The 13,695-nt window shown below is 34.9% G+C and overlaps 1 protein-coding gene across 2 annotated transcripts in view; it reads right to left on the bottom strand.

The window, feature by feature from the left end:
• The window catches only part of LOC149578686 (NADH dehydrogenase ubiquinone complex I, assembly factor-like protein (DUF185)), a 240,448-nt gene that overhangs the window by 149,586 nt on the left and 77,167 nt on the right, over positions 1-13,695 (bottom strand). For both annotated transcript variants that reach the window (XM_089831076.1, XM_089831071.1), the window contains exon 7: positions 6,386-6,504. In XM_089831076.1, the coding sequence (XP_089687202.1) occupies positions 6,386-6,504 (119 nt within the window). The remainder of the gene's footprint in view (positions 1-6,385; positions 6,505-13,695) is intronic.

Raw genomic sequence — 13,695 nt, forward strand, 5'->3', positions numbered from 1 at the left:
AGGGTCTTGGAATGAGTTTGGTTGTCACATTGACTCCATAAGGTATGTGCTTGTACTCTTCAAAAGTTTGGCTAAGGTGGTAGTATGGTACAAGTAGCATACATCAATCACTAGAACTAGGTGTTCAACGTCTAACTAGGAGGTCACCTAGTAGGCAAGGATATCTTTATGATAACTTGCTATGACAAATGTGGGTAAAATTAATTATAATAATTCATATTTAGATATTCTCTTGTTTCTACATAATCTTTAAGGATTCCTTCAAATTAAACTTCCTAAGCCTCTGGGAGGATCCCCTGTGTTCTAGAGAATGGTCCTTGGTTATTTGTTTGTCATCCCTGAAACTATTATTCAAGTTGGACTGCATAACCCTCTAGGAGGACCCCTTGTGTTATGCAGAATGACCCTCGATTAGTTAGCCATCTTCCTTGAAAGGTATTCCATAAGGTCTACAAGATTTTCTGATCAAATCCCCTACATTCCCCTTGAATGGGATCACATTATATAGATATGAATTGATCTTATTCTATTTTTGAATGATTCCAATCTAAATTATAATTTATTCCATAATCATAACTTTTCCTTGTTTCTTTCTTCTTCAATGGTAATTTAAAAAACTTGTTTTATTTTTTATCTATGTCCATTCACAGAGTCACAACCCTTCATAATCATAATCCTTTTGAAAAGTCATAATACTTCAGAATTACAACATTTTCAAAGAGTCACAATCATTCATAATTACAACCCTTCCGAAAAGTCACATCCTTTCATCATTTAAACCTTTCAAAAAAATCCCTCGCTTATTTTCTTCTCATTCTTTTCCCCCTCCAAAAATCATTTTCTTACTCATCCTCTTCTTCCCTTTTTCTTTCAAATGAATTTTCCTCCCTTTTATATCTTAATTTGAAGGAGTCACATTTCTTTATTACATATCTCTTGACTTTTCGTTAGACTTGGTTAATTTATATTATTCTATATTTTATTATTTATTTACCTACTTATTTTATGTTTATTATCATTTATTATTAAATCCTATTTATAAATATAACATACTTTCTACAATTTTCTCTCTTGTAGTTAATTTTATTTATTCATTCATTGCAATTTTATTATTAATTAATTATTTTAATTAGTGTTTTAATGAGAATAGATTATATATGTTATTATTTATATTGCAATGATAATATTTTATTATGATTTCTTATATTTATATTTTAATATGCAATTTTTATTATTGTTATTTATTTAATAATATTGCATTCTCTAATTATAATTAGAAATTCTATCTTAAAATGGGGACATGACGTTCTATACCAAGTCTCAAATGGAAGGAAAATGGAAACCACGCTTGACTATCTTGTGAAGGGTTAAGCTACTTCCATTGGAAATTGTAAGAAATGATAATATTGAGCAAGGAACGAGAAACAATCCAAGTAAGTTAAGTGTGAAACAATGTTACCATAAGATAAGCAAAATCCAAGAGCATACACCAAGATGGTTCAACAATGGAGACAAGGATTTATAAGGGGAAAGCAAAAAAAACCCCTTGTAGGTATTATGAATGAAGGCAAATGCCTAGAGAAGAGAGAGAGAGAGAGAGTGTTGGAGCAAAATAGCTCAATACAATAACATCAAAGTGATAAGAGTGAAGAAGAAAGAAAGAGGAGCATCTCTTAAATAGAGATGAGAAAGGAGTTGCATTTGTAACTCCCATTTCTATGAATGCCACATTCATAATAGGTGTGTGCAAAGTGTCACAATCCTCTTAAGGAGGATAAACTAAATAAAGAAATAAACAAGAGTTGTCCTTACATGTGGAATAAAGGACAAACAATGACATGTCCTCCACATGTGTACAAGAGGACAAACTACATTTAGGGACCCTTGGAATATTCCAATTAATACATCCAAGGAAATATTAACCTTTCTAACAGAAATTGTATGCATGATGGTTAGTCTAGATTGAAAGATACATGGTTGGGTTGTAAAAAACCTCTAATGGTACTCTTTCATCCATGAAGGGTGACTTCCAAGGAACAAGTGAAAAGAGCAGCAAATATAAGTTTTGATCTTGTCAGTTCATTTTTGTTAAAGCAATCTCCCCTTCATGTAAAAAGTAGTTAGTAACTATATTTGGATTATTAATTGTAGTTTCTTTTCATATTCTTAGGAAAAATGAAAGCTAGTTACTTTAGTGACTTGTTCGTTAATATTATTTTCTTTGTAATTATGTCAAAAGGGTTTGGCTGTTGCAATGAGAATATTTTGCTAGATCTTTTGATTGGCAAGTAGAAAATTGACTCCTCACACTAACTATCACTAAATTGACTCATACTCTCAATTTGACTTGATCCAACTTCACCATTTTCACAACCCATCTTGTCCTACCACAACTTGACATCCTTAAGACCTTGGAGATTACTAATTCTAACAAAATTTTAACATCATTTTGAAAATTAGAAAACAATTTAACAACATTATTGACAACTTTCATACGGTGTGAGATCCTCACAACTTTTCCCTCAATATCCAACCTTGGCAAGTGAAATCTTCACAAGTTTTCCCTCAATTTCCAACCTTGGCAATTTACAATTTTTCAATTTCACACTTATCCGGAAAATAATCATCATCTCAACTTAGTGTAAGGATTGAAAGGGGGCATAACCCTTGAGGCAGATTTCTTAGAGGAAATCCTCCTCAAACCTAGATTTCACAATTGACACACAATCCTTAGGAAACTTCCTCAACACCCACTTCAACCTAGCATTTCCAAAACTTGACTCATCTATTCCATAACAGCCAAGAGACTAAGAAATCTGAAAAATTTGCCAACCTAATGACACTAACAAACACCTACAACAAACTAAGCTAAACACAAGCAACCAAGCAAAAGATAAAGAGGGGGTCCCAATTCGCAACGGGACATGTTTTTACAACACAAGTGCATTGATTTAATACTTCATTTTTTACCCAAAATGCTCTCCCAAGGTAAATTTGGTTTTCTCACTACATACTATCTAACTCCTCTTATCCATAGTAACATGGGGATGCGTCCCCCCACTTTTTGCCCCATGTCCCAGAGACGGGAACGCACCGAAGACTTGGGGACTCTGTTCCCCCATCCCCAATGGCACCACCAAATTCTGCCACCTCGGCCAAGGATGGGTGGACCTCTTGGTGTTCACTATTTTCTGATTCGACTATTAATGTTCGATGTACGATGTTCCAATTCAATGAATGTTCATGTATTTATTCTTATACATCTTTTATCTTTTTTTATAATACATCTTTTCATAACTAGCATTTTAAGTACCATTTGTATAGTATACACAACCTTTCCAGTCCCCCGCCACCGTTCCCCCGCTGTCCCCAAATTAAGGCCCCTCGACCCTGTCCCAGAAACTTGTACCCCCATTCCATCGTCCCCTCATCCCCTAGGGCAGTGTAACTATGCTCATATCTCTTTGCAATTGACTTATTTTATATTTCAGATTTGTGGTGATAATAAGTATGATATAAGTTTGATATGAAATGGTAAATTAACTCTTCAATCAGTTATTCATATATTTCTTTTCTCAAAAATAAACCCTATTAATGAGACTACATAAATTCATTGTAGAAATCAAACTCCACATCAAAGTTTCAAAAGAGGCAATGTTGTGGGACATTTAGTCAACTATGCTTTTGATGTCCACATACAATTTATTTTTGTACTTTATGCACTTTGTCTTGGATGGTGTGATCGCAATTAAGGCACTTATCAAGTACAATAAATAATTGTTACCCAGGCTCCTACCCAACTTATGTAGATGAATTAAATGCAATTTTTTTAAAAAACTAATGTCCAGCAGATTGGCCAAATCAACCATGTATTGATTATGTGATGAAACGAATATAGAATGACCAAGAAACTTAAGCACGTCGTCTTAGAGAATAAGATATATTTTTGACCCAGACTGACTGCTTTTGGTGTAGATACTATAGTTAAATATTGTAAAATATGTGTTATGATATGAAAGAACTAAAGAATTTAAGTCCACGAGACCAAGCAGCCTATGAGATCCCCTAAGTAGCACACACCCGAGGATAGGTTGTCAAAACCTTAAACAATTTGTTTTCCTCTTTTAATCTGCTCTTCGACAATGAACTTTGATCACTAGATTTGTTGTTTTGTCTAGTTGTGTTTCTTCAAATGGAGTACTTAAATTGTCCGCTTTTGTAATATCCGCATAACTAGAATGGATGTCATTGTATGATAGCAACTCCAAGATAAAATGTCACTTTGACTCTACCACTCCCATGTTGCAAAATAGGCATATTCTCTGTTCTCATTCTTCCTTAGGTATCATCTATCTACCTGTTTCACACCTCTAACGGTGAGAACTAGTCTTAAATTGAGCTTTAAGCATTTTTGCTCTTCATTTAATATTTGCTCCTGTGTATATTTTTCCCTTGTGGTCTCCTATGCAGTTAAATTCTTTGATATAATAGGCGTTTTAATGCCGATTTTGTTTTGACCATATGATACTCCTGAATTTGTCCCTCCCAAACTTTTTTATTTCTTCATTGTTATCCACACATTTTTATATGTTGACATTCCTGTTTTTTCAACCATTTGCCATTTTGCTTCATCCGCGTGTTCTTTCTTCTATCTAGCCTTCCCTCCATGATTGATTTAGGCTAACAGCTTAACAACTGGACTATTACCGAAGTCTCTAAATGGAAGATGCCTATTTCCAGTCAATAAGATCTCACAAAGGACAGCAGTTTTAATGTTGAGAATATCATCATCTTCCTATGCGTTCTAACTCAATTAGTCCTTGCATCTATCTTTAGTCTGTCTTCTATTGTCTTCAAAATGTAGTTGATGGTTTTATCATGAAGTGCAGGCCTAGTCTAGACTCTTTAAAACTCTTCATAGCTTTATCTATCCGTGTTCCTTGTACTGAAGCTTTGTTATTTACTTGGATAATTTTTTAATAAACAGCTATATTCAATAAATAAATTTGACATCCATGGAGTTATATTTAAGTATAGTTCTTCACAGATTGAATTCTGAAGTTGTCCTAATCAATATCATTACAAACTAGACAACTTAAATATAACATCCTTTGGGATAAATAAATAAAATGTAATTTCAAATACAACTTAGGTGAAAATATGACTTGTATTTTATGGTTTACCCCATTAATGTCTCTTGGTAACTATGGAAGCATCCCATAAATGTTATAGACATAAGTCCAATTTGTGTGGCAATGACACAAAAGTTATATGGCATTCACAAAATGAAACCTTTTTAAACAATTCCATCAGACTCAGTTAAATTTCAATAGTCAGCCATGTCATACAGCCTATTACAGCTCTTCATATCATATCACATTTCTACTGCTATTTAGGCAAAAGAAATTCATTTATGAAGATAGAAGTACTCTCGAGTATAGCTGCAAGAAGGCGTTAGTCCACAATTTCAAGTTTTTGAACAGCTACATTTAAGTCATAGCTCGTAAATTAAGTTCTAGGCCAATAAATTACATATACCATAAGCATGTGTAAGTTAAGAAGATGTCTGCCATTCCTATGCAACTCTAAAAGTTAGAGGCTTCCAAAATTGAAAAGGGAACAATACACAGACTTTGGACCCTCTGTTATCTGAACTAAGAGCAGGACCATATGCCCACAGTCACCATTTCAGATTTGACTGAACTGTGCCTTGGACAAAATATACCTGAGTCTGTAATGAAAAATATATGGCATAAGGTTAAAAATATTTTATGCAAGATATTAGAGAAACTCTCTATAAAACCTTAGTTTCCAAAACATACTCTAGATTCAGGAGATGTTCAGAACCAGTCTCCAGCACTCCCATGCCAGAATTGTCACTTGAACATTCTTTCTAAACCACAAATGTCTTCAAATAGAATCTACAAAAGTATAACTCAGATCTGAACGCTTGCTGAACCCACAGGAACTTATTAACATTCTTAAGCAAGACTGGACAACAAGATGTTCATACAAGGGATGAAGACATAGGGCTCCTGATCCAAGAAGTAGTACATCAGAGATGTCAAAACTACCTCAGAAACTTTTGAATCCAACCAGTTGACCAACCATTCAGCATCATTGAAACCCAAACGATAAATTAAAATTTAAACACTTCCTTCAGCATAACAATATTACACACCAAAACTAAAAATATATATGCAAAAGTTGCTCCTCCTAATGTTTCTATTTCAGATAGGATCAAAATCCGAGAGTTCTTCCTTGACTAATAACTTGAGATAAGCCTGGAAATATTGTAAGACAGTGTAATATCCCATAAAGACTAAAAGTTTGAAGTAAATTCAAAGATCTGGGAATTTACAAGATGAAGTAACTCTGTACTCACCCCATCCACTTTTGTCAGTTGCATTTCGACATTCAACATTAAATCGTTTCAAGTGACTGTTCACTTCAGCAATTCTTTCAACTTGCTTTCTAGCCAAACCTGGACTAATTTCGACAGACCTGCAAACAATGTGCAGTAAACAGTTCAACATCTAAACTAGATAGACCAATCTGAACAGAGTGAGATAACCAAACCCTCAAGTATACTCTTTGCAAGATAGCCTATTTAGCAATTAGATAAGCACTAAAAATAAATTAGCCCATAAGCCCAGTAATTTTGATAATAGAATGCAAAATGGTGTAAAGAAATGAAATCAAAACCACAATAAGATATACACAGAATAATTATATAAACAAAACATCTAATTGTGTCTAATGTCCTCTGCTTAGGAAGTTCCACAGTTCAAAAACTTGGACTCGGCGATAACTCACCTAGCCCAAAAATTTAAAACTCAAGATTCACCAAAAAATCGACGAAAAATTGGCAATAAATCAAAACTTCTATCAAACATTTGAAAATATATAATTTCCTGAAAATGTTCTTAAAAAAACACACATACAGCAAATTTATAGAATATATATTGATTTCAAATTTCCATCATATATAAAAATTTTGAGTAACATTTTTTTGAATAGATCATCTATTACATTTTATTCCTATAGTTAGGAATTATATAATATTTAATATTTTAATCATTAAAAAAAATTGTATGTAATATGTATTAATTTTTAGTCGCATTAATATTCATTGTTATTTGATCTAATTTAAAAACTTAATACATACATACATACATTACATACATACATACATACACACATACATACAGTTTGTGCTGTATTTATCAAATATTTTTGTAAATATCTTAATATCTACTTCTGCAAAGTTGCAAACAATTGATGATTTGATGCACTCAAACTGTTTGTTGATGCTCCAAATTGAAACAATAAATACCTATGTTTTTGCTTTCCAATGAAAACCTAAACTCCCGCATTTTATCTTTTGTTATTTCTTCCTGTTGTTAAGAATGCCTTTCATGTCAGTTAAAAATAAATAAACCCTAAAAATCGCATACATTATTTTACAGCTTGTGTTTTTATTTCACTATTGATTTCATGTTAAATGAATCGTATGATGCTGCAGTTTTTTTACAAAAGAAAACACCATAAGTTTTTTTTAAATATCAGACCCAAGTATTTGGGTTATTGTATCGTTTCACATTCTGACTCGCAATTTCCGTGATATATCTGTGATGTTTTCAACCATAGTTAACTCTATTTGTAGTAGGGTTGGCCTACTATCAAGGTTCTTGTAGGTCAACACAGTGGATAGGGAACCCAACCAGCGTTGATGGAGCCTTGTAGGGAGCTTTATGAGCCACTTCAAATGTTCAGAGTCAGTCTCTTATTTTTTGGAGAAGACCGGGAGTTGGCTTGCTACTTTTAGACTTCACTAGAAGGCCAGGTGCATTATCAGTTTTTAATTGAGGTCAAGTGGACGACCACAAGAATAAAAATTAAAATATTAAAGTTTTAACTGTAATGTTGTAATCAAATGAAATAAAGTGAATTTTATAAAGTTATGTTATAATAATTCAATAAAGTATCTTAACAAAAGGGGGCCCCATAGGGTATGCCCACCTAGTTGGCTCAATGTTGTTTTTTAAAGCCAACAACATGAAATTGAAAATCCTATGAGGTTGATGCCACCCTAGGAGATATTAAATTATATTTATTCAATTATGAAACCCTAAAGTGGCATTGGGGTTTAAAGAAAATAAAGTAACTTTTGGGTCATCAATTTGCGGATCTTTAAAATTATTTTACAGATGAAGATTGGAATTTTCAGAGCTCTGGCATAGAGGGTGAGTTTTCCAAGTTGTAAGGACAAAATCACTTGCAATCTAGAGGGCCTATAGGAGTGGAAGATCTCCCAAGGGTCTGAAATATTACTACTTTGAAAGAATACTGCATGAGGAATTCATTTTTAAGGTTGTAGCAGTCAACGAGGCAGGGTTTCATTGTCATCTTCAAACCTATGAGCGTATGTAAGCCAATTGGATCACCATACACTAGCATTATTCATATCTACAGCCAGTCGTACACTCCAGGAACTACTTGCAGCAATTCAAATTTGGGATGTGGGGATTTCAGGGTTGCAAGAGGCAGAACAAATCTGAATCAGAACTGAAATGGGCAGATCTGACCAACATAAAGTCAGATCAGACCAAGAAGAATCAATTGCTGGTGAAAAATGAGTGTAATGTGATAATTTTGGCATGTGACAGGCATAACCATACCTGTACCTGATTAGATCTGGTATGTAACTGGAAATTGATTCAAATAAAGTTCAAAAATTTCACCCATTATTGGATGTATTTGATATATTGTTAGTTTCCAGCATTTAATTATCATTGTGTCCATTCAGATGGCAAAAACAAGCATAAACCATCCAAAAACCAAAAAACTAAAAAAAAAAATGCCAAAATCACAAAAAATATCAGAAAAAGAAGAAATCGGAAAATAGGAAAACATTAGAATTCGCATTTGCAGCTCAGGGGTGGTATCAGAGCTCAGTTTTTTCTGGTTATTCTGTGAAAAAAGGATTTTTTTTGTGTGACAAAGAGTTTCAGACTTACACCAGGAAAGAACACCATGTCCAATGGTAGCCACCACAGGTTCCAAAGGGAGAAACGGTCTCAGGAATTCTTGGTATTAACAGGACCTTTTTTAGTGACAACAAGAGCATCACAGGTGCCATGGCTAAGAAGGGAAAAGGACGTGTTGGTTCCCTTTTTCTAAATTCCCATTCTAGGCGCAAATTTGATACCATGATGTCACAGTTCCAGATGGGTAGCAACATACCTCTCAACACACCACGTATAATGGGGAGTCCAGTGGGACTCAAGGTGAAGAGTAAAATCCTGCTCAAGTTGAGCATACTCATACTAGAGGTTCAGTTTTGAGACCCTTACTGCCTATGTTTACTCATAGGGAGACATCACCAGCCACACAAAAACAGATTCCAGAACCACAAGGATCAATGAGAAATGCAATCAGACTTGACTGTGCAGAATACACGACCCCTCTGCCTAAGACCAGGGACATATTGTCATTGGAATTGTTCCTTAATCAGAAGAAGAGATCAGGGCGAACCAAACTGATAGAGCACAAAGCACCACAGGGTCACAGTGATTTACAACACATTGTGAGTAAGCTTAGTTTGCCACATTCTAGAAGTTGGATAATTATTTATCACTGAGACCTAGGCCTGCATATGATGTGATTAAGTTCGCTACATTACACCTTGATTGTGTGGTGCATGAGTGATGGTATCATTGCCTAGTGACATTGGGGCATCATCTTATTACCACCTATGATGAGTTCACAAACAAACTCATCAAATGTCTTGACCAAAAGGACCCAAAGTTGTATTTCAGAGAGCTTGCACAGCTTAAGCAAGATGAGTAGCTAGAAATCTTCATTGCTGATTTTCAGAGGTTGTCTATGATGGTTCTCTGCATTTCTAAGAGGAACATAGTAGTACTCTTTATAGACAGGCAAGAAATTAAGTTTCAAGTGCAAGGGGTCATGGGATCCTAGCCATAAGTTCTCTTTGGAAAAAAAGGCTAAGAAGATGGAGTACTATTCAGCAGATGATACTAATTCTGACTATTCAGACCAACAGGCTGAAGCATGTCAAAACAAAGTAGAAAGTGCATTTGAGAAGTCAGGAAAAGAGAAAGAGGATAATAAACCCATTGCACAACTTTGTAGCATTCAACAAGAGGGTTCTTTCTGGATACAAGGAGTTCTTGGTGGCCAACTTGTGATCACTTTGTTGGATACATGTGCTACAAGGAGGCCACAAGAAGACTCCAGACCGAAGAATTTGAAGGTTTTAAAATGAGACTTGAAGATGGTATCATTCTCACATGCAATAGGATGCATCCCAACATGAAGCTATAGTTGAGTGACTATGTATTCCAGGCTGATTATTATATCGTCAATATGGGAGAGACAAATACTGTAATTTTGCTATCACAATTCAACTATGAAGTTTTTAATCAAACTCATTGACCCACGTTTCATGAGTAGAAGTTCACAAGAACCTATCTCTCATGAGAATGAATGGAAAACTTAGCACTCATGGCATTTAGGTGATGCTCACAAAGGTGAAGCATTAGGACTTCCAGGGAGCTCACCCATCCCAATTCCCAGTACTACTCCATCTCGAGCAGTGCTTAACTATGGAGTTTCCTCCAAGGTCAAGCCCACTTTTCTTGCAACCCCATTTGCAAATCCTCAGCAAGTGTTGTGCCTTATGAACCATTCACTATAAAGCCCCTTACGCTCATCAATTGATAAGTAGGAGATATTTCCCATAGCAAGTCAAATTGTGATATTGCTATCAAGACTCGACTATGTAATTTTTAGTCAAACTCATTGACCCTTGTTGAAGATTTTGCAAATGGGTTGCAAGAAAAGTGGACATAATCTCAAAAGAAACTCCATGGTTAGCATGCTTGAGTTATAGTACTGGGATGGGTGACCTCCCATAAGTCTTGATGCTTCACCTCCGTGACCATCATCTAGATGCAACAAATACAAAGTGTTCCATTAATTCACGTAAGAGATGGGTTCTTGTGAACCACAACTCATGAACTATGGGTCAATGAGTTTGACTCACAAATTACACAGTTGATTCTTGATAGCAATATCACAATTGGACTTGTTGTGGAAAATATCTCCTACTTATCCATTGATGAGCTTAAGGGACTTTATAACGAATGGTTCATAAGATACAACATTTGCTGAAGGTTTTGCAAATGGAGTCACAAACAAAGTAGGCTTAGCCTTGGAGGAAACTCTAGGGTTAAGCAAGCTTGAGATGGAGTAGTATTGGAATGAGTGACCTCTCCAGTAGTCTTAGAGCTTCACCTCAATGAGAATCACCTAGATGCAATGAGTCCTAAATGTTTCATTGATTCTCATGAGAGATGGGTTCTTGTGAACCACTACTCATGAAACATGGGTCAATGATTTTGACTCACAAATGACATGCTTGATACATGTGTTGAGGGGGATGTTAGATGGGAGTATTCATGCAATTTTGTTGAGGATGGACAAATTGATCAAACATGAACAGGTAGAGCAGACTATAGAGTGTATTGTGACGCCTACAAGAGAGTGGCAAAACTGAAATAATCGTCCATATATCCAGGAATTTCTAGCTAGACACATTAAGGTGTTTATTGTTATACCACTTGGGGGACCACTAGACAGGAGCATAGAGCATATTATTGAGTTGGAGGAGGGCTCCAAACCTATTATTATCATTTCATACAAGCATCCTAAGAAACTTAAGGATGAGATAGAAGAAACCACTAAGGAGTTACTTGAGATGGGACATATTTGGCTGAGTAAGAGTTCTTTTGTATCAGTTGGTGTGTCGGTCAAGAAGAAGTATGGGACAATTTGTATGTGTATTAACTACACACCCTAACCAAGAAGACTATCAAAAATAGGTATCCCATTCCGCGGAATAATGAGCTGATTGCAAGCTACATGGGGCATGCTACTTCTCCAAAACTGATTTGAGATCCAAATATCACTAGATTCAAATGAGAGAGGACGTGGAGAAGACATCTTTTCTATGTCATTATGGGGTTTTTGAATTTTTAGTTATGTCGTTTCGCTTAACCAATGCACCAGCTACTTTCCAATCATCTATGAACAGGGTTTTCCAAAAACAATTGAGGTAGTTTGTCCTTATCTTATTTGATGACATACCAGTTTTCAATCATTTTTGGGATGAGCTTTTGAGACACCTCGAAGAGGTCTTCAACATACTAGAAAGGGAATACTTGTGTGCAAGGAGTCCAAATGTGAGTATAACATGACAGAGTTGGTTTATATAATTTTCCCATGGTATTCAGTTATATAATTTATATATATATATAAAATTTTGATTTGATCTTTATCAAAATATAAACTTATATGCAATAGACCATACAGAGGTCCCTTATCCTTAATAGATGTTATATTCTATAGGTCGGTTTTAGTTCATAGGTATGTGCAAGCTAGGTCACAATGTTTAAATTTGAGTTCATGTTCAGCAACAATAAAATTCGGATAAGGTTCGACAAGCAGAAAAAGATTGAAGATAAATTTTTGATTAAGTTTTTCTTTTACAAAAAAGAAAAATTAGAATATAAATAATATATTCATTAGTTTATAATCATAAATACTTAACTCTAAAATAATATAGATTACGTTGGTTTATGGAGGAGACAAGGAACATGTCAGTAGTAGCAGACAAGGCACAAGCTGGCAAGAAACCCCAGAAACCCTACCGACATGCTCTGGAAGCCTATGACAGTCCTCACTGTAGTGTCTAATGGGATTCTTAAATGACTCTTCTAGTTTAAAATTTTGGTTATATGTGAAAAGAATTGACAGTGTTAAATATTTATCAAACTAGGCCAATTCTGAAAATGATAATCAAATTTGTAATACTGGATGTAACATATGCTTATTAAATTGAAGATACAAAAACTGATATCAGGAACAGCTAGCAATTTTATTATGTCCACTTATTGTTTCAGCATGCTGGTAATTATACATGACAATTAAAGAAACCATTGATTTGCCTTTTTCCAATGTCTTCTTCATCCAATAGGAATCGCAGGCGTGTAATAGAATTTGAAATGAGCCAAACCTGTTCAATTCCCCACAACACAGGCCCAATCCGCTAACTGCAGCAATATGGAAATGCAATTATATCATTCAACGGCAAGTTTCAAGGAAGACACAGTGGTGCTTATTTAATCAGCCATGGACCAGCTTTCACACAGCCTCATCCCCTTCCAATCTCCAGTCATGATCAACACCCAAGAGAGTAGGTTCAGAGACACAAAATCAAACACCAGTCCTTGCAATTTCAGTATGCAAGCACTTATATGCATATGATATTGGCACTACAGTGGGAACAATAGCGCCCAGGTTTGGAAATTAGAGGAATTGCCAACAACATGTGAATAATCGCCCAAAGCAAAAATGTAATATCCCTCAACCTGTAATAGCTTAAACATAAATCAATTTCTTTTCACTTTTCAATGGTTACCTGACCCAGCTCTACTGTCTATGCTGATAGATTACCAAATGTATATGTCTACCCTCTTGCTTGTGTTTCATACTTTGAGGTCTATGGATTTTCTGAAAATATGAAGGAAAAGAAATAAACAGTGCTGAGAATAAAACAAATTACTAGCAAGCAAATTTTTGATATAAAACTCAATAGCAATTTTATTA

The sequence above is a fragment of the Cupressus sempervirens genome, chromosome 1 (genome assembly GCF_028749045.1).
Source record: "Cupressus sempervirens isolate cs-2001-9-10 chromosome 1, ASM2874904v1, whole genome shotgun sequence".
NCBI lineage: Eukaryota > Viridiplantae > Streptophyta > Pinopsida > Cupressales > Cupressaceae > Cupressus > Cupressus sempervirens.